Source organism: Carettochelys insculpta, chromosome 28 (genome assembly GCF_033958435.1).
Source record: "Carettochelys insculpta isolate YL-2023 chromosome 28, ASM3395843v1, whole genome shotgun sequence".
Taxonomy (NCBI): Eukaryota; Metazoa; Chordata; order Testudines; family Carettochelyidae; genus Carettochelys; species Carettochelys insculpta.
Genome location: NC_134164.1, coordinates 5,165,960 through 5,185,728, shown reverse-complemented (window position 1 = coordinate 5,185,728; position 19,769 = coordinate 5,165,960). Strand labels below are relative to the sequence as shown.

At 61.3% G+C, this 19,769-nt stretch overlaps 1 protein-coding gene across 2 annotated transcripts in view; it reads left to right on the top strand.

Annotated features, from left to right (window-relative positions):
* Positions 1 to 14,409, top strand: part of JUP (junction plakoglobin) — a 48,539-nt gene extending 34,130 nt beyond the window's left edge. For both annotated transcript variants that reach the window (XM_074979303.1, XM_074979302.1), the window contains 12 exons: positions 1,056 to 1,294; positions 2,007 to 2,208; positions 4,397 to 4,541; positions 5,875 to 5,978; positions 9,413 to 9,751; positions 10,115 to 10,270; positions 10,553 to 10,672; positions 10,829 to 10,979; positions 11,325 to 11,446; positions 12,025 to 12,064; positions 12,635 to 12,801; positions 13,566 to 14,409. In XM_074979303.1, coding sequence (XP_074835404.1) covers positions 1,056 to 1,294; positions 2,007 to 2,208; positions 4,397 to 4,541; positions 5,875 to 5,978; positions 9,413 to 9,751; positions 10,115 to 10,270; positions 10,553 to 10,672; positions 10,829 to 10,979; positions 11,325 to 11,446; positions 12,025 to 12,064; positions 12,635 to 12,777 — 1,761 coding nt within the window. In that variant the 3' untranslated portion in view covers positions 12,778 to 12,801; positions 13,566 to 14,409. The remainder of the gene's footprint in view (positions 1 to 1,055; positions 1,295 to 2,006; positions 2,209 to 4,396; positions 4,542 to 5,874; positions 5,979 to 9,412; positions 9,752 to 10,114; positions 10,271 to 10,552; positions 10,673 to 10,828; positions 10,980 to 11,324; positions 11,447 to 12,024; positions 12,065 to 12,634; positions 12,802 to 13,565) is intronic.
* Positions 14,410 to 19,769: the final 5,360 nt, after the last annotated feature.

Sequence of the window (19,769 nt, the reverse complement as noted above, 5' to 3'; positions counted from 1 at the left end):
AAATGGCTCAAGGCCCGCTCCTGCTGGGGATGCTTGGAGGCCGCTCCAGGACTCCATCTCCTAGCTCCGTGCCCACCAGAACCATAGCTTTGGTGGGGAAGGGGCTGCAAGAGCCGAGGCCCTCAGAGATCCGGCCAAGGCTGAGCACCTCCTGTTTTTTGCAAAGCACTGAGGTCACGCGCCCCCCCTCCCTCCCAGGTACAGCAACCGGGAACCTGTCCCAGCACAGCTGAGCCAGTTCCTCTCCTTTCTCTCCTGACTTTTTAATACCATCTGGGAATGGAGCTCTCCTGGGGTTGCAACTGGTTTTGGCCATGTGGCAAGACAAGGCAGCCCGCACCCTAGTCCTCCGGTCGGCGGGTGATGGAGTGGGGGCGGGGTGGGGGGTGAGGATTTTATTCCCCTGGTTAGGCTCCATGAGTTTCCTTCTGTCCTGTAGTAACATCAGGTGGGTGCCTCAGTTTCCCTGGGCACAGCATCAGAGTGGTGGTGGGAGTTGGGTGAGATGACTTCTCTCACACAGGCCATGGGCCATCCAGCCCATTTGTAACCTAGGCAACCAGGTGATGCCTTTCTTCCCTGGGCAACTGGACAGAGGAGCAGCAGGGGCCTGGCTGGCTGGAATTGGAGCTGGGCTGTGGAGTGGGGCAGTCTGGTCTGGCTGCAGAGGGAGGAAGGGGGCCAGGGGTCGGCTCGGGGACCCCCTCTTGGCCCCTCTCCCCGAGCTGGATGGTGCTGACGGCTTCCGGTTCCTGTGCTGACACATCATCTGTTCTCTGCTGTGTCCCTGTCGCCTGATCACCCTCCTGCTCTCCCTGCTGAGCGAGAGTCACGTCTGCCTGCGGGTGGGGTGCCAGGGTGGGTGACCCCCAAGCTCTGTTTCGAGGCGCAGGCCGGAGACCTGCCCCAAAACCATTCTTAGCACAGAGGTTTTTAGAAAAGCCTGATGCGGTCCACCCCCGACGGCATCTCCCTTCCCTGCCCCTGCTGTGGCTCCTGGTTCCCAGCGTCAGCTGGGGCCCCCTCCCATCTGCAACCTTCTCTCCCGCCCCCAGGTTGTGGTCAGCAAGGCAGCCATGATCGTGAACCAGCTGTCCAAGAAGGAGGCATCCCGCCGCGCCCTGATGCAGTCCCCGCAGATCGTGGCAGCTGTGGTGCGGGCCATGCAGAACACCAGCGACCTGGACACAGCCCGCTGCACCACCAGTATCCTGCACAACCTCTCTCACCACCGCGAGGGGCTGCTGGCCATCTTCAAATCCGGGGGCATCCCCGCGCTCGTGCGGATGCTCAGGTACCCGGGCGCCGGGGCGGGAGCAAACAGCTGCCAGGCTGCCCCTCTGCAGAGGCTGCGAAAGCCGTGCCCACCCCCAGGCCGTCCAGCGGGAGGGGGCAGAACCAGGGCAGGCGAGAGGCAGTGAAAGGGCTCTGGCTTGGCCTCATTGCAAAGCCCCTTGGTTGATGGCGGCTGCAGGGCGGCTCAGCTGCCGACAGGCTTAGCCGAGCCTGGTCAGAGGAGCCTTTGCGTGCTCGCTTGCAGCCTGGCATCTCCTGGGCTTCCAGCGCCTGGCCAGACCCCTGCGGTCTCCCTCCATCGGCTGTACTGGGAATGCTCCAGGTCTCCCGGTTGGGTCCCCTGTGCGGCGCTCACCGCCGAGGGCTCGCACTACAGAAACTCTGCTTGGCTAGTGAGGGGTGGAGCAGCTCAGCCCTAGGGGCGGGCCAGGGCTTGCCCCTCTCTCGTGCTGATCCCGGGGCGGCAGAGCATTGCCCGGCTCTTCGCTGCGGTGGCCGTCTGCCAGCGGGCCGCACCCAACCGGCAGAAAATGGCGTGCTGCCTGGAGCAGCCTTCCCCTTCTGACATGGAGGTGCGGTCTGCCGGAGCGACGCATCCCAGCAGGCTGTGTTCTGTCGCTCTGCGGCCTGGGTCTTCCCCCTATCAGTGAGCATAAAGGGGCTCAAACGCCCTCATTCCCCTTCCCGTCCCGTTCCCCCCCTCCCCGCAGCTCGCCGGTTGAGTCGGTCTTGTTCTACGCCATCACGACCCTGCACAACCTGCTGCTGTACCAGGAAGGCGCCAAGATGGCCGTGCGCCTGGCCGACGGCCTCCAGAAGATGGTTCCCCTGCTGAACAAGAACAACCCCAAGTTCCTCGCCATCACCACCGACTGCCTGCAGCTCCTGGCCTACGGCAACCAGGAGAGCAAGGTGAGCCCGTGGCTGCTGGGTCCAGGCCTGCCGGGGGCAGGGGGTCAGTGGACAGCCTGCTCCCTGATGCTAGTTGGCCTGTTGGTTAGACCCAGGAAAGCCCGTGAAGGGAGTGGCAGAATGGGAGATTCAACCTGGGCTTTGTCCCACAGTGCAAACTGGGGTGGCAGTTTCGCTCCAGCTGCTGGACGGCTGTTCGGTGGGCATCAGCCCATCCTCCCTCCGTCCTGCTCCCGACCAATGAGCTCGGCTCTGTGTGTCCTTCTGGTCTAGACCATATTTATAGCCTTGAAACAAGAGCTGCTCTTCCCTACTCCTACACGCCCCCGGCTTGGCTCGGCTGCCCGGAATAGTGCAGAAACACAGGGTTCGGTGCCAGCCGGTACAGCCCACTGGGTATCCAGCCGAAACCAGATCCCTCCTTGCAGAGCCAGAGAATCCTACTTACCCAGGCAGGCAGCAAACCCCCTGGGAGGGCTCGGCAGGCTCCGCAGCAGCATGGCCGTGGCTACGGCCGCCGCGGAGAGGGTTGCAACCTCTGGTTCTCGGGTGGGATTCCTTGTGCCCCTGAGCGGAGCCCCAGCCTCCTTGCAGGGCCGTTCTGGGGTGGGGCAGTCGCTCTGAATTTGCTGTGCTCATAGTGCAGTGGGCAGGCTGGCCTGGGGCCCTGTGACTTGTCCTGAGAGTCTGTCTCACCCTGAGGTTGCCTAATGGACCTGCTGACTCTGCTAGTGCACTGGCCATCCAATCCCAGACTCCCAAGTCAAGTCCAGCCCCTGCGCGGTGGCAGCACCAAGTGAACCTGGACTGTCGCTGCTGGGCGCTCGTCTGACCTGTGTTTGAAAACCTCCCGCCATGGGGGTTTCCCAGCCTCCCTGGAAGCCTGTCCCAGAGCTGAGCTACCTGGAGAGCTAGAAACACTCCCCCTCTCTAATCCAGCGGGGAGCGAAATTTTACACCCTGACCCTCTTCTGACAGCAAAAATGACTCTGCGACCCTCTGAGCAGGGGGCCAAAGACAGAGCCCTGGGTGGGTGGGGGCAGGCAAAACTGGACCCTGACACTTCTCCCCGGGGTGGGGGCCAGTCACCTGAGCCCCGTGGGTGGGGCGTGGGCGTCCAAACTCCTCACAACCCCATGAAAATGGAGGCAAGACCCACTTGGGGTGTGGCTCAGAGTCCTGATCCAATGTGCATCTCCCTGCGAGAGCCCCCTGCTTGTCCTGTTGTGGGTGGATGCACAGAACAATTGATTGCCATTGTCTTTGGGAACCAGCCCGAATGTGTCGGAAGGCTGCTCTCAGCTCCCCTCTGTCACCGTTTTCCAAGGCTAAAATGCCCCGGTTTTAGCCTCCTCTCCTAGTTCAGGTTGCCTCCACCTTGAATCCCTTTGTCGCACCCCTTGGAGCTCTCCAGTTTGTCGCCGTCTTTCCAAAGTGCTGTGCCCGGGGCTGGATGCGGGACTGCTGCTGGGGCCGGCCCTGTGCCAAGTACAGCCTGACCGTTACCTCCGAGGGTCTGGGCGCAACACGCCTTTTCCCGCAGCCCAGACTGAGACAAGTCCTTTTCGCACCTTAGTCAGCGCTCACGCTCCGGTCTGCCAGAACCCCACGTCCCTTTCAGCAGAACTCCGCCAGTTGGTCCCCAGGCTGCAGTTGCGTTTGTCCTTCCGTCCTCTCTCCCTGGGAACATTCTGCCCTTGTCTTGGTTGACTTTTATCCTGCTGATTTCAGACCTGTCCCTCAGTGGGTCGAGGTTGCTTTGAATTCTAACCCTGCCCTCCTCCTAAGTGCTTGGACCCTTTTCCCATCTTGGGGGTCGTCTGCAGCATCTACAAACGTACTATCCGCTCTGTTAGCCAGGGTTCTGCGCTAGAAGCTTTGGTTTGACCCTCCAGGGCTGTTCTTACATTCCCCGGACCAGGGCTGACACCAGGGGGACCCTGCTAGGCGCATCTCTCTGATAGGTGGAATCTGGTCTTTAACCTTCTGGGGCTCAGGGCTGCAGCGGGTGAAAACCTTCCCAAGCCCTGATGCTGCGCTGGAGGGCGGCAGCTCCCCATGCAGGAACTTTCTCCTCTGCCCCCCTCAGGAGTGGCAATGTCGCACGTCACCACCCCATTGGTGCGCAAAGGAATTGAGGTGAGGGAAGCTCAGCGGGAGCATTGGCTAGTGCGGCTTTCTCTTGCAGCTGATTATCTTGGCTAATGGGGGACCCCAAGCCCTGGTGCAGATCATGCGCAGCTACACCTACGAGAAGCTGCTCTGGACCACCAGCCGGGTGCTCAAGGTCCTGTCCGTGTGTCCCAGCAACAAGCCTGCTATCGTGGAGGCCGGTGAGCGAGCGGGTCCTGCCATGGAAGGGTCTGGTTTGAACTCTGCAGGTGGAGCGAGCTGGGCGGTGGCTGGGTCCCGTGTCAGCCGCTGGGCCAAAAGGAACCAGCAGCCCCTGGCTCCCGCTTTGGTGTCGGTTGGGGTTTGTGAAGTCCCTGAGCTGCTTTGGTGTGGAAGTGAGCAGGTGCCTGGTCCTTGAGCGCACCCCTGTCCAGCCAGACATGGATTTGATTTCCATTTGGCACTTCACTCTGCTTCCAGCTGTTCTGCCAGTTACTCTGACTGGGGCCTTCGCCAGAGACCTGCAACATGTCCGGTCTTTAACTGTGACATCCCAGCAGTTCCTCCCTGCACTGAGGTTCCCAGCTCCTCCATCCCCTTAGAAAACATCTCCTGCTCTCCCCAGCCAGCAGCTGCCTGTACCCTGCCTGCCGTGTGATTGCCCGTCCCACGGCATCCCCAAGCACCTCCAGGTGTCTCTTCGGCTGTCTCATCAGGTGCCATCAGAACCCAAGGTCACCTGGTCCCCTGAGCTCCTGCCAGAGCTCTGCTCATGCTTGTCACTCGTTCGCACGCCCCGGTGTGATTTGCCTGCCTTGGCACTTCCCATTCCTCGTCTGCTGGGTTTCTGCTCCTGTGGCCCTTCATGGGCTGGCAGAGAGCTTGTCGGCGGGAGAGCTGTGCTGCCTGTCAGCTGAGCCTTTGGGCAGCTGTCCAGCAGAGATGCAGGTGCTGTGTGCACCATGTGCAAACGTTTTACTGCTGGTGCCACATTCCCATAAGCCGCTGTGCACGTAACAAATGCGTTTCCCCGCCCCTTAGTGGGATCCCTGGAGGAGAGATGTTTTCCAGGAGGCCGAAGCAACTGGCCTCTGGGTGCAGAGATACCTCTGACGGGAGGTGGGCCTGCTCGTGCCTTCACTCGAGGGAGGGGCCCTTTGCGGAAGTGATGCTACCAGAATAGGCTAATCTGATTAGCGCCCTGGTGCCAGAGTTACCATCCCAGCCTGGCCAGCAGCTGGGCTCTTGTGCTCTGCTTTCTTACTCTGGCAGAGGCAACTTTTGAAGACAGATGCAGGGTTTTTGTGCCACCGTGTGCTTCTGAGGGGCGGTGAGGGAACAGAAATGCCCCTGGTCCTGCTGACCGGCTGTGATGGGTGGGCTGTGCCAGTCCAGGAGAGGGAGAGACGGGTGGGGGTGTGTGGCTCAGAACAGTGTTGGTGAGGGCCATCTGAAAAGCCCAGAGACGTGGGTAGCCTCTGAGAGCTGGTGGTGCTGGGTAACTCGGATGCTGGAGCTAATCGTGGCCGGGCGGGGCTCTGTTTCCTCCGGCAGGCGGGATGCAAGCGTTGGGCAAACACCTCACCAGCTCCAGCCCAAGGCTCGTACAGAACTGCCTGTGGACCCTGAGGAACCTCTCTGACGTGGCCACCAAGCAGGTGAGTGCGCAGGGCTCTGGCCGGCGCCAACGAGTGTTTCCAAGGCCTGTTCCTGTACATGCGCTGGTGCATTAATCTCCTGTCTGGCGCTCTGCGGGGTACCCGACAAGAGCCTGTTCTGCACTGAGTCGACACCTGCAGGCAGAGGTGATCTTCTTTCCCAGCCCCCTTCGCAAGCCGGTGGCCATGCGGGGCTGGCAGGAGGTGATGGAAATCAAAGAAATAGGAGGCTGGAAGGGACCTTGAGAAGTCAAAGTCCAGCCCCCTGTGCTGGGTCAGGACCTCGTGAACAGACTGCGTGACAGGCGTTTGCCCAACCTCCAGTGAAGGGACTTCCCCGGCCTCCCATGGAACTATGTTCCAAAGCTGAGCTCCCTCGCCAGCTGTGTTCCCTGTAAGCTGAGCGCTTGGGCAGCCACCCAGGAGAGATTCAGGCGCTGCCCAGCTGATTAGCTGAGCGCCCACAGCCAGCAGCGTCTGTTTCCATTGGTGGTGCATGTCTGTACATGCCTAAGGGCACGTAACAAAGCTTATTCTGCTCATGGATGGAAACAAGTCCTTCCCCTTCACGTGCGTAAAGGTGGGTCTCGGGTGCCCCTCAGGTGTCTTTTCTCAAGACTACACATGCCTGGGTTTTTTGCCCTTTCCTGCCAGATTGGCTTTGATCAGTTCTGTTGTTCTCATCTGGCTCTCTGCAGTTTGTCCCCATCCTCCCAAGCGCCTGGCACCCAAAACTAGCCACAGGGCTCCAGCTGAGCAGAGTAAAGCGAGATGGTTAATTACCTCCTGGGTTTTACATGTGACATTCCTGCTCATACACCCCAGATTCAGGTTCAGCTGTTCTGGCAGCTGCAGCTCCTTGCTGGCTTAGATTTGCTAGAACCCCCAGCGTCTTCCCAGTGGCGTTAGGGCCCAGTGTGAAGTTGTGTGTTTTGATTGGTTTCCTTCCCCGCTGACGTACTTTGCATGTGTCTTGATGGAACTTCTTATGACGGGGTTCAGACCAGTACTCTCATTTGCCCCTTTTGTTTTGATTCCTGACTTCCTCCGGAGTGCTTGCAACCCCTCCCAATGTGTGCGATCTGCAGGCTCACAGTCAGGCCTGTCGTTACCGACCGTACTGCACGGTACCGGATCTGGGACCGAACCCCACAGCACCCCACTAGATGTGCCCTGCCCGTGTGACAGGGTTCTGGGGCCAGCTAGTCACTCAGTCGGGACTCTCCAATAGCTGTGCACCCACCTAGACCGCAGTTCCTTAGTCACCTATGACATTCACATGTGGGGCTGTCCAGAGGCTCGTTAAAATCCAGGGACATCACATCTTCTCTTCCCCCCCGCACCCACTAGGCCAGTCGCCCAACCAGACGCAGGCTTCCTGGTTGCGAAGGGGTCCCAACGGCTCCGTAGGCCAGCTCACGTGAGGGTGGCGTCCATGCGCTCTCCCTGCGTGTTGTCTGGCTGCACGCTGATCTCCAGGACTCAGTGGGGGTAGGGCTCCTAAGAGCAAGCCTGTGAGTACATGCTTCTGTGCAGTCAGCTCATGTGCCACACCCACAAGGGTGCAGCTTGGAGAGCCCATGCCCGTGGGAAGTGTCCTCTGCTGTGGAACCAGTGCTGGGGTTGTCTCCTGATTTTTCTAAGGGCTGGTGCCAGGCTGTCCTGACAGCCCCAGGCTCCCCACCAAGGAAGCAGTCGCTCCTGGGGCTGAGGGAGAACGTGGCTGGACAGGGTGGATTGGCTGGTCAAGGGAACGGGTGTCGGGCACCTTGGAGGTTCTCCAAACTGCTCGCTTCGAGCCCCGGGTTCCACCGAGACATGCCCCCCTCTACCCCACCGTCTTCCTGCTCCTTCCCCTCGTGGCCCTTGGCCGGCCCCTCCATGTGGGTTAGGCTCTGATGCAGCATGGAAGGTATTTGGGATCGTTTTGGAAGACGTGTAACTGCATCTCCAGCGAGATTAACAATAGAAGCAGTCGGGCTCTGCCCAACAGCGAAGCCGGGGAGTGCAGCTTTGGCTTCTGCCTTAATTCCTTCGCATCCTCTGTCCGACCCAGCCCACGACGTTCCCCCCAATCTCCCCTGTCCTTGTGGCTATTCTTAAAATCTCTCGCTCCTGCCACTAGTGACCCCCGCCGTCGCCTGCAGCACGCGTGCTGGCTTGCCATGCCGCTCCCGGCAGCTGGGGATTGTATCACTTGCATGTTTCCGGCTGGGAAACCTGGCACGGACACTAAACCCTTAAGTGTAGCTGCACATGTCGGGAGCATCTGTCGCTCGCGCTGGCCAAACAGTGCAGAGACAGCTCAGGTCACGTGCGCCTTGAGGCCTGGGCCTGCAGCGAGCAAGGCTCTTATTGGCCCGAGACTCCTTGCATGAGACCTCAGAGCTGCTGGCGTCTGCCAAGCCGTAGACGCAACCAGCGGAGACTTGGGAGAGGGCGGCGGCTGGGTGTGCCTGGTGCTTCTGCCTCGGCTGAGTTAAATGGGCCGATCTCCAGCTGACTAGGTAAAAACAGCCCAGCAGGACTAGGGGAGGGGGACTTGTGTGCAGCTCTGATTCTCCCAGGTGGTGGCCCTCGGGGAAGCGCTCCCACCTTCCGAGGCGTCACCAGCTGCCTGACATAGCCAGGCTCAGCCTGGGGCGCAGAGGTGCTGGGGCTGGGTTGGTGTGCATGGCGCCAAGAGGAACCCAGGTCGTTCCCTGGCCGCTCTTTGGCTGCGCAGCGCTTTGGGTGGCATTTCCCAGAGCGGTGCCCTGGCTTTCCAAGTGGTGCACGGTTGGGATCCTGAAGCCCTGGCCCCAGAGGCGTGTCCCCCTTGCTCGCCTGGGAACGGGCCTGGAGCTTGCAGGACCCTCCCTGGGGACACCCCCGTGGTCATCGCCTGCGACTCTGGCCAGTGCTCCCTGTGCTAGGCAGCAGGGGCTGCGCCCACCCACTTGCTTACTCCACATCACTGCTCGCCTCTCCTGCAAGTTACAACTCCCCTGCGTCAAGCGAGGGGCCCCAGTGCCAGGGCTGCTGTCTGCCTGGAGCTGGTTCTCCTGCTTCGGGCTGCCTCAGTGTTCTCGGGACGTGTAGATGGAAGCGCCAAAACATGGAGCTGTTGTCTCCCAGGCTGGCCGGCCCATGTGTGCCTGGGCCAGCCCGCTTGTGCTGGGATTTGCCTGGGAGCTTGCGTGCCAGCAGTAGCGCGGCCTACGGTGAAGCCAGGGACACATGGTCTCCTGTAGCATCACAACCAGTCCGAGCAGAGTGGAGGGTGGGGGTGTCTCCCAGCTCTGGGGGTGGGGTCTGACCTGGCTTCTCAGCGGGCGGGGTGTGATGAGGAGCTGCGGCTGTGCAGGGCAGCGTGGGCCGCTGCAGAGTGGAGCCCCTCGGGTGGGTCCAGGGGCAGAGGGCCGGTGTGACGTCACTTCCGCACCCGTCTCCAGGAGGGCCTGGATGGCGTTCTCAAGATCCTGGTCAACCAGCTGAGCTCGGACGACGTGAACGTGCTGACCTGCGCCACTGGCACCCTCTCCAACCTGACCTGCAACAACAGCAAGAACAAGACCCTGGTGACTCAGTCCAATGGGGTGGAGGCCCTGATCCACACCATCCTGCGGGCAGGCGACAAGGAGGACATCACCGAGCCGGCCGTCTGCGCCCTGCGGCACCTCACCAGCCGGCACCCCGAGGCCGAGATGGCCCAGAACTCGGTGCGGCTCAACTACGGCATCCCAGCCATCGTCAAGCTCCTCAACCAGCCCAACCAGTGGCCGCTGGTCAAGGTAAAACGGCTGGAGGCTCTGCCCATGGCCAGCAGGCGTCGAGCTCCAGGGAGGAGAGGGTATCGGCACAGGCCGGCTCTTGGGCAGTGGGCGGAAGTGGCTGCTGCCGGTCTCTGTCCTGCTGCCAGGCAGCCGGGAAGGGAGGTGGGTGGATCCCTGTGTGGAAATGCCGGCTGAAGAGGCTTTAAAGCCACCGCCTGGTGGTGGGTGGATGTGTGGGTGGCGGGGAGGAAGGTGGCCCCCTCCTCGAGCTCAGCAGCCAGAGGCTGAATGTGAACAGCCCCCTCCTGGCACCTCGTGTTCCTCCCCCAGCGGGCCGGACCCAAGCGCCTGGCTCAAGAGCCTCTTCCTCCTCTCTTCCAGGCCACCATAGGTCTGATCCGCAACCTGGCCCTGTGCCCGGCTAACCACGCCCCGCTGCAGGAGGCGGCCGTCATCCCACGCCTGGTGCAGCTGCTGGTGAAGGCTCACCAGGACGCCCAGCGCCACGTGGCAGCCAGCACCCAGCAGCCGTACACAGTGAGTCCCAGGCGGGAGTGGGTGGGGCCCACCAGGCAGCGCCCAGGGGTCCGACGTGGCTTATTCTGGAAAGCGAAGGCTCCATTTGGTGCCTGGATACCCGACCTGTGTTGACCAAGCCCCGCTCCAACCCGTGCAAGGCCTGGTCTCTTGGTGTGCGTAGCGCCCTGCTGGGGGAATCCCTGGAGGATGGGGCTGCTCTGAGCCAGGCAGGTCAGGGGAGGGGACCTGGGCATCCTCCCCCCCCCACCCGCAGGGTGCTGAGCGCTGCTGCCTTTGCAGGACGGGGTGAAGATGGAGGAGATTGTGGAGGGCTGCACGGGAGCGCTGCACATTCTGGCCCGGGACCCGATGAACCGCATGGAGATCTTCCGACTCAACACGATCCCGCTCTTTGTGCAGGTGCGAGGGGCGGGGGGCAGCTTGGGGGGGGCCTGGGGCGCCCAACCGCCCCCCACCCCCCCGCCGGGATCGCCGGCCGCCAGTGGGGGAGGCAGCCAGGCGGGCGGCTTCTTGACAGCCTCCTCCTGCCTCACACGTGTCCCCCTCCCCTGGTAGCTGCTCTACTCCCCAGTGGAGAACATTCAGCGGGTGGCGGCCGGCGTGCTGTGCGAGCTGGCCCAGGACAAGGAAGCCGCGGACGCCATCGATGCCGAGGGAGCCTCCGCCCCGCTGATGGAGCTGCTGCATTCCCGCAACGAGGGCACAGGTGAGCAGGACGGCCCTCCCCTTCCTCCTCCGGGCTGCTGCAGTGTGCCCACTGCCATCCACAGGGCGCCCCCCCCCCGCCCCTCCCAGCTGGCAGGGCTGGGTGGTCCCTCCCCTGCTCTGCACACGGCTGCTAGGCCAGCAGCCACTTCAGGGAGTGTCTTCGACCCGCCCCTGCGCTGGGAAGGGCACCAGGGCTTTGGCGGCTTTGGGGGAAGTGGCAGCGAGCGACGTGACCGCCAGCGGCATCGGCAGGGGAAACCGTTACCTGCACTGCCTGGCGCTCGGCTGCCTCTGCCGCTGGCCTGCATTTAGGGTTGCCGCGCCCCTTCCCGCCCCCCCGCAGCCACCTACGCGGCCGCCGTGCTCTTCCGCATCTCTGAGGACAGGAGCCCCGACTACAGGAAACGCATCTCCGTGGAGCTCACCAACTCGCTCTTCAAGCACGACCCCGTCGCCTGGGAAGCAGTGAGTGCCTGCGGGAGGGGGGCCCTTCCTAGTCAGGGCCAGCCCGGAGCTGAGCCCTGGGCCATTTGGAGATGGCTCTGCAGGCCCCCGGGGACTGGAGCCTCTGTGGCAAAAGGCTTCTGCAGTGCGGCTTGGGCCAGGATGAACCTGACGCCCAGGTGGGAGGGCCCAGGCTGGGCAGGCAGCCCAGGTCAGTGGGGGGCTTAATGCTTGTGCTGGGGGACGTGGGGCCATTTGGAAGCTGGGCCGGCGTGTTGTGGGTACAGCCCTTGAGGCGCTCTGCCCCGGGGGCTGGTGGGTGCATGGGAGGATCTGGGCTCCGTGTAGCTGCACCTCCTGGGGCTGAGCAGAGAGCGATGCCCTTGCAGTGTCCTTGGCTAATGCATCCCCTTCCCACCACCGGAGCAGTGGGTCTGGCCAGCCTGGTGCCGTCGGGTCGCAGTCCCTCCTCCCAGAAGCTCCTGCTGCCGGGAGCATCCTGTTCTCGGCACCTGCAGGGGCCAAGACCCCCACGAACGCTGCCCCCCCCAGCTGAGTCTGCGCTCATGTTCACCAATGCTCCTCCTTCTCCTCCCCAGGCGCAGAGCATGATTCCTATCAACGAGCCCTACCCGGAGGGTAAGTGCTGATGCTGCCACGCATCTGGGCCTCCCCTGGACAGCACGGCAGAGCTGCGAGGGTCTGTGTGCACCTGGCTGGCCGGCTTCTGGCGGCTGGGCCCAGGGGAGCTACACCTGGGCTGGGAACGACTGCCCGGCCCTGGGGACCAGCTGTCTGGAGTGCTCCCTGCTCCCCCTTCCTGCTTTGAGTTTGCCGAGCTTCTGTTACCGCTCAGGGCCTGGGCAGGTGCTCCCCTCAGGAAAGCCACGTGGGACGTGTGTGGCCGGGACCTTGGCAGTCAGCCCAGCCGAGGCCAGGGCACAAGCCAGCCTCCGGCAGAGCCCGGAAGGTGCTTCCGCTGGGGCTGGTTCTCTGGCCATTTGGAGGGGGTCCTCGCAGTGTGTGGTGCTGGTGCTTGTCGGGTGCTGGGCTAAGCGGACTCTGGGTCCGAGACAACCTCCGTGTCCGGGAGGGCAGCTGTGACGCATGCGTGGGAGCTGGGGTGAGCCCAGTGCGGGTCCCGAGCCGGAGCTGAAGCCGCTCCGTGGCTGGCACGCTAACAGCTGCGCTCTCCCCTCGCCTCGCTAGATCTGGACGCCGGGTATCACATGTATGGGGCTGACGTTCCCCTGGACCCCATAGACATAAACATGGACATGGATGGCGACTACCCCATGGATACCTACGGCGACGGTGTCCGAGGGCCCTATACTGATCGCATGCTGGCCTAACCTGCCCCGCAGGCACTGCACGAGGTAGGCAGTGCCACTGCCTGGGCGGGATCGGCCGCTCCTGTCCGAGCGCCGGCGAGGAGGTGGCAGTGCCAGGCTGTGGCTCGACGGCTGTGGGTGTCTCCTTCCCTGCCGCTGTGCGTCAGGCTGAGGGCCACGTGGAGGAGGAACTCGGGGGATGAGATCCCAAGCAGCGGGGAGAGCGCCGGGCAGAAGCCGGGGGTGCCTCCCTGGCATGGGTGCTGCCCGCACTGGGGCAGCTGCAGCCCACTCCCCAGTGGCTGGCTGCGGCGTACAAGGGTTAAAGAGCCGATAGTCTGACACCAGCATTCCTGGCTGCTCGGAGCCCCCAGGCAGCCTCTCTCTCTTCCCTCCCCAGTGCCAGCTGCAGGGAGTCGCGTGCAACGAAGGATGTAGCACGAGAGCTGTGCCCCCTCCACCCCCAGGAGGGGACCCTTTCCTCCCAGCCGCTTCCCCCTGTGTCAGGCTGTGGGTAGCTGCAGTTCGTTTGCTGTCCTCCGTCGTCACAAGGGAACGGTGGTGTGGGAACCAACCCTTGTGCAGTTCCCTGCAGATGTGGCCTGCGCAGCGGCCTGCCCCACCACGAGGCCGGGCGCAGGAAGCGGGGGTGGGACAGGTCAGCGGGACCTCAGCTGAGCGAGCCCCAAAGCACCGGCCCTGCCAGAGGCTGGCTCGATTCCCAAGCCCTTGAAACAATCCCTCTGAGTCCTAGCAGTCCCCGTTTCACCGTCAGCTGTTTGACACGGTCCTTCCTCTCGGCTATGCAGGTGTTCTCCGGCCAGAGGAGGGGGCTCCGGTGGAGCTGCGCACCGCTGAGGGGGCCTTGGGAGACAGAAGTGCCTGAGACGACCAACTTTTCCATTCCCACCAGAGGCTTTATTTTTAGATGTTTTATTTTTATTTCTTTTTTGCTGGGGGTCTGTGAAAAGGGCCCTTTCCTCCCGAGATTGCTTCATACGCCCTCCTGCCAAGCCAAGACACTGTTTCTGAAGCTTTAAAACCCACGAGTCCAGCATCGTTATCAAACTCCATTGGCATACCAGTAACAGGCTTTTCTAGAAGGATAGACTTCTTTTATTTTTAATATGGCGCAAATGGCGTTTGCCATCTGCTTTTAACTCCCCACTCCCTTTTCTGTGTTTAGTGGGTTAGAAACTAGGCTCTAACATTTTTAAAAGGAGCTTTTTTTTTTTTTTTTTTTTGCTTTCGACAGACTTAACATTTAAACCAGCGACTCCTGTGAGTTTGCAGGAACACAAAGGGTGCTGTTTTTCTCCCCGGATTTTTGTGCTAGCCGCAGGGATGTTTCCAGATATGGGTGGTGAGAATCTGTGTAACTGTCCTTTACGATAGAGGAGTGACTCTAACCACTAGGACCTGTCCTTGTATTGATTCACTGTTGCACAATTTAACCTGTCTCCTCTCTGGTGAGTGGTGTTTTTTCCCTCCCCTTTCCTGTCTCTCCATGCGCTGATGGCTTACTGCTTCCTTAGGAAAGGGATGGGTGGTTTTGGAATGTGGGTCAGGAACTGCAGGTTAATGATGTCTGTTTTTTATTGTATAGACCAAAGCAAAGAATAAACCCCGCCCCCAGCCCCATGCTGCCGTCAACTGGTTCTTGCATTGGCCTCCGTGGGCCCATCCACGTGTGTTTGGAAACAGGATGGCGGGGGGGATTTAGAACAAAATTGCACCTAGCGGGTGGGACGGAGGCTGGGCCCTCTGGGGCCACCAGGGCAGGCTGTAAAGCTGCACAGTCAATTGCAGTGCTTCCCCCCGGTGCTCCGTCGTGACCCCGCTGACTGTCACCAGCGCCTCTTCCTCCCCTCACTTCGCTGGGCTGCACGGCCGGCGTCTCCTCTCTGCTGCCCCTCGCAGCGCACGGCGAGTGCTGGGGCAGAACCGTGCTGCTTTCCTTCGAGGGACGAGAGGGCAGCAGCCGCCTGCGTTAACGGCAAGAGGGACTGTCGCCAGCTGCTGCCCGAGGCTGCTGGGCGCCAGCACCGCCCAGTGCTTGGGGGGCAAAGGAGCAACTTGTGCAGAGCCTGGGCTGCTGCAGGCTCTGTGCTGGGTCGCAGGGCAGGGGGTCAGCATCAGCTGGGGGAGGGATGTGGGGTGTCAGAGCAGAGGGCTTCTCTTCCCACCCCCTTTGGGGGCGGTTGGAAGGGATGCCGTCAGCCCCAAGTCTACGATTCCCAGCCTGCCCAAGGTATTGGGCCCTCCTGGAGCCCCTGTGTGATGGGGTTTGGGGTCCCCCAAGCACTGCACTCTGTCCACAGGCAGGAGTGACTCTCACTCAGCGGGTTGATTAGCCAACAGCACACAGCATGGTGCGGAGGAGTCAGTACAGCAGGCACGCAGCCAGTCCAATCCCTGTTGGGGAGAGGAGGCCCTGAGCGGTCCCCAGAGCTGGGCGCTTGCTCCCTCCTTTGTTCTCTAACCCCCAGCCCAGACTCACTGCTTCCCACTGGTTCCACTTCAACCCCCTCAGGCTCCACCTCCCCCTTGGCCTGCAGCACAGAGGTGTCACTGCTGCCTCGGTTACCCCCAGCAGGAGCCCCCCACCCTGTGTGAGCCCCACACATATCCCCCACTCCATCACACCCTGCTCAGGTCTCAGCTCCACCTTTTGCCTCTAACTCCTGCCCTATCAGGACTTCCTCAGCCAGTGTCTCCCCCCAGGGCTGCAGGCACGACACAAGCGCTGCTCAGGGCCCAGGCCTGGCTGCCATCCAGGCCTGCTGCTGGGCTCTGGAAAGCAGTGAACGGAAGCACCTGCTGGCGGCTGTGTCTGCCTATGCAGCAGATACTCTGTCCTGTGCTTGGTCCTGGGTTTTGAACCTCCCTCCCCGGACTGCTCCAGCAGCCCCCCAGCCGCCTGGGAGTGGCTTTAGGCAGCTCGGCCTCCCTGGGGAAAGGGGGCTGGAGGTCTGAGACGAGGCGCCAGGAGCCGGATGAGGTCTGCAGCCTCGGGGTGCTGGGTGTGCAGAACACACTTCCCCCCTCCACCAGGGCCCAGCCCTGCATGAGAGCCCAGCTGTGCTGCTGGGACCTGAACTGCAGGTTAGGGAGGCTGGGGTCTCTCCTGCCGGCACCGCCAGGGAGTGAAATCCTTTGTGCTGGGTTTGTATAGGACAATGCAGGGCAGATGTGTCCCCAGCTCTGCTGGCTGGCCAGAAGGGGCAGGGCCCTGTCTGTTGGGACTTCCCTCGTGCAGGGAGACAGTGAGAGGGGCCCAGCCTTCCCAGGCCACCTTGCCCCACATCTCTTTGGCTGTGGCTGCCTGGCCCCCAGTAATTGCCCTGGCAAAGGGTGTGGGGGCCATTTTGCCTCTGGGGGCTTTGGCAGGGCTCCTGTTTTTGTCTGACACAGCCCAGACCGTTGGCTGATGTTGACCTTCGGCTGTGGCTGGCTTGGGGAGCTGCTGCTCTGGGAATGGATACCCTTTGGGGGTGGGGGGTGTAACTAGGAGGTTCCCCATGAGGCACAGGGTGGAGACCCCCAAGGAAGGGGGGCAGCATACTATAAACCCAGCCTCTGTGTCCTGGCAGGGCACACAGGTAGCAGCCCTGTTCCCTGCACTCTGATGGCAGATCTGCTCTCCTGGGGCTGGGTGCCCATCCTCTCAGACCGAGGGGCTGGGCAAGCAGCCCTGTGGGGGGGGGCCCAGGGTCCTCTGTCACGGGGGGGGGGGCAGTGTGGAGGGGTGGCTGGGCCTGGAGGATGGCTGAGCTGGGCTGCACCACAGGGACCAGCCTTGTTTCCTGGGGCCAGGGAAGAGTCAAACCCCAGCAGGGCTTGGAGTGTGGCCCGTGCTGCTGGGGAAGGGGGAGCTGGGGGCTCCCCAGAGCTGCTGTGAGGGCAGCTGGCAAGCGAAGCATTGGGGGTACATCATGCCAGCCCAGGGGGCCTGTTCCCTTCTCATGAGGGAGGAGCAGGGCCAGGGCCACCTGGATGTCGGGGGGGCAGGGGCAGGGAGCTCCACAGGGGGCCTCCCTTTGCCCCCCCCCCCCCCAAGCCAGCAAGTCCTCTCCACCCTGGGCAAACCTGCAGTCCTCACTCCCAGTTCCACTTCACAGCCCTGGCTGTGTCAGGGGCGCAATGCAGGCTCCGCTCGCCAGCTTTGCTCGCCAGCTCCCCTCTCCGCTGGCCCGGGTTAGCAGGTGGGAGATTCCAGCCCCCTGTGAAATCCTGGCATGCTGAGTGCTTCTGTGGGCACCAGGGCTAGGCTGGCACATCCTTCCCCGGTGTGGAGGGGGTGAGGGAGCTGGGCAGGGGGAACAGGCTGCTCTGAAAAGCAAGGACAAGGCAGGTGTCAATGCCCTCTCAGCAGAGGGCTGGGATAGGGGCTGGCATAATTGTGCCCCCTCGGGGCAATGCCCTGGCAAGACTCGCACCCTGGGGGCTGCTTGGAATTTGCATGGAGCTTTCACCAGTGGTTTTGGTGGGGGCTGAGTGTGTGTGGTGTGGCGGGGGGTTTGCCAGGGCTGCTCCTGAACTGGCCCTAGTGTCTCACTCTGGGCCTTGGCCACAGGCTGAGGTGCCTGATCTGCCCCCCCATGCCCCACAGTCTCCCATGGGGCTTTATCCAGGCTGCTGCCCCATGCCTCTTTGACCATCCCTGGCCTAGGACTGCCCCCTGGTGGAAGTTTGTGCATCACAGGCCAGGTCCACCTCGCATGTGCCTGGCCCTAGCCAGTCATGGTTAGCTGGTTGGTAAATGACCCATTTAAGGGGGGTGACAGCAGTCTGGGGTTCTCCCCACCCCCCACCCCCCCCTTGCAGTTTGAACCTCCGTGGATTACATAGAGCAAGCTCAGTGCTGCTCCTGGCTTTGCTTTGAGGCAAGGGGTTTGTTTACAGGCAGAGGAGGAAAGGCGATGGAGGGAGGAAAGGCTGGTCATGCACTTAATTGAAGGATCATCAGCTGATCATGAAAACCTTCCCAGGTACTCCCCCTCATGCCTTCTTTCTGCCGCCCCATCCTTTACTAGGGGTGCACTCTGGAGGGCTGTAGGGACCACTGCTCTGAAACGTTCATCGATGATCTTGAGAACATCATGATACGCCCACATCTTGAGGGCTGCGTTCAGCTCTGCTCACCCTACTTTTTTTTTTTTTTTTTAAAAAGGGGTACAGAGTCTTCCCCCCGCCTTACGAGGGTAATTCATTCCTGAAAAGCCCCTCTTAGGGTGAATTCTCACAAGTCGAAAACGTAATTGACATTAATTTCAATGTGAAAAAATTTTATGCATTCCTGAGCCCCAAAATTTACACCTATTTATGCTAAAACAACACCAAATCCCATTAAAACTAACACAATTTCCTCAATAGTTAACGTTAGTTATCATAACACAACCTAACAAGGCATTTTCCCTTTGTTAATTACTCTATAATATGGCTGTTTACCTGCTTTCGGGGGGGGCTGGTGCAGAGACAGGGCTGCGAGGGGAACAGAAATCGAAGAGCACCTGGGAGGGGGGCTCTGGGAAACTGCCACCGGGTGCTGCGGAGAGATGCACTGGCCGGGATGCAGCTACGGGAAGCCATTGCCTGGAGCCATGGCCTTTCTCCCACTGCAGGGCGGCCGCGTCCCACTGAGGCACGCGAAATCCAAATCAGTCCTCGTAAATGCGAAGAAATGCCTTGTAAGCCGAAGTAGGGGGATTAAATGGAACTCCTTGTAAAGTCAAATTCTCGGAACCCGAATGGGCGTATCTCGGGGTGTGACTGTATTGGGTTTGGAAAAGGTACAGAAATGCTCAGGGGAAAGGAGCTGCTTCCCTATGAGGAAAAATTAAAAAGCCTGAAACTTCTCAGCATGGAAAATAAATGACCAAAGGGCGGTCGGGGGCAGGGGTAGGTTAGAGGCCCAGGAAATCGTGAGCAGTAGAAAATAGAAGTGGTATTTACTCCTTCACCCCCAGGAAGGTTAAAAGCAGAGCTTTAAAGTGAACAAAATAGAAATGGTTTTGTCCTGCTCAATGTGCGGAAACTCCTGGCCCGGGGCTGGCAGAAAACCTCAAACTGCAGCAGGCTTCTGAAAAAAATAAACTCGAGGAGGAGAAGCCCCTCGCTGGCTATTAGCCGCCATGGGTGGGCCTGGTGTCCCTGGAGGCTGTTTGCCTGAGGTTGGCCCTGGGTCACTTGATCATCTGTTCTGTTTGCTCCCTGGGAGGCATCTGGCACTGGTGGAGACAGGAGCCTGGGGTAGCTGGTCTGGCCTTCCTGATGCTTTGATGTAGAGGCCAAATGTATGTTCTCCTCCGCCCCCGCTGTAACCCCTACACCCCACCAGTGACTGGTGCAGGAATTGCAGCTGAGCACTGGCTGTGTGTCCGTCCTGCCCATCCCCTGCCCTCTCCAGCCCTGCTCCACCCATCCTCTGCTGTCCCCACCCTCCCCGGAAGTGACTGAGTTTGGGGGGTGATGCTGAGATACATGTGAACCCCCCCAGTGCACCCCTGTGCCTCTCCTCTGCCAGATCTCACTCTCCTTCCAGAGCTGAGCGTGAGCCCAGGGAATGTGACCAGAGCTCAAATACAGGAAGGGAGTTGGGGGCAGGGGGCGGCTGCTCCAAGGGGCGGGCAGCTGGGCGCTTGGTAGCAGCCGCATGGGTGGGGTCCTGGTTCCCCACGCCACTCCAGCTGCCAGGAGCCGTGCTCAGCCACGTGGCTCCAGCAAGCCACGGGGAGCCAGGAGTGGGGTAGCAGCCACACCTGTACGTGGTGAGAACCAGGCAGCAACGCTCCCCGCACGCCTACGGGACAATTAGCCTCATTTTGAAAATAAATCCAGCTGCCTTCCCAGTGCCCAAAGTAGGGGCTGGTCCTGCCAGAAAGGGGACGGCTGGTTCCCTAAGCCCAGGGGTCCTGCCCCACGCTGCAGAGTGGGGAACAAAGAACGCATGGTGAAATTTTCAGTCGAACCAGTGTCCCCGCAGTGAGTGGGCAGAGGAGCTCAGAGCATGG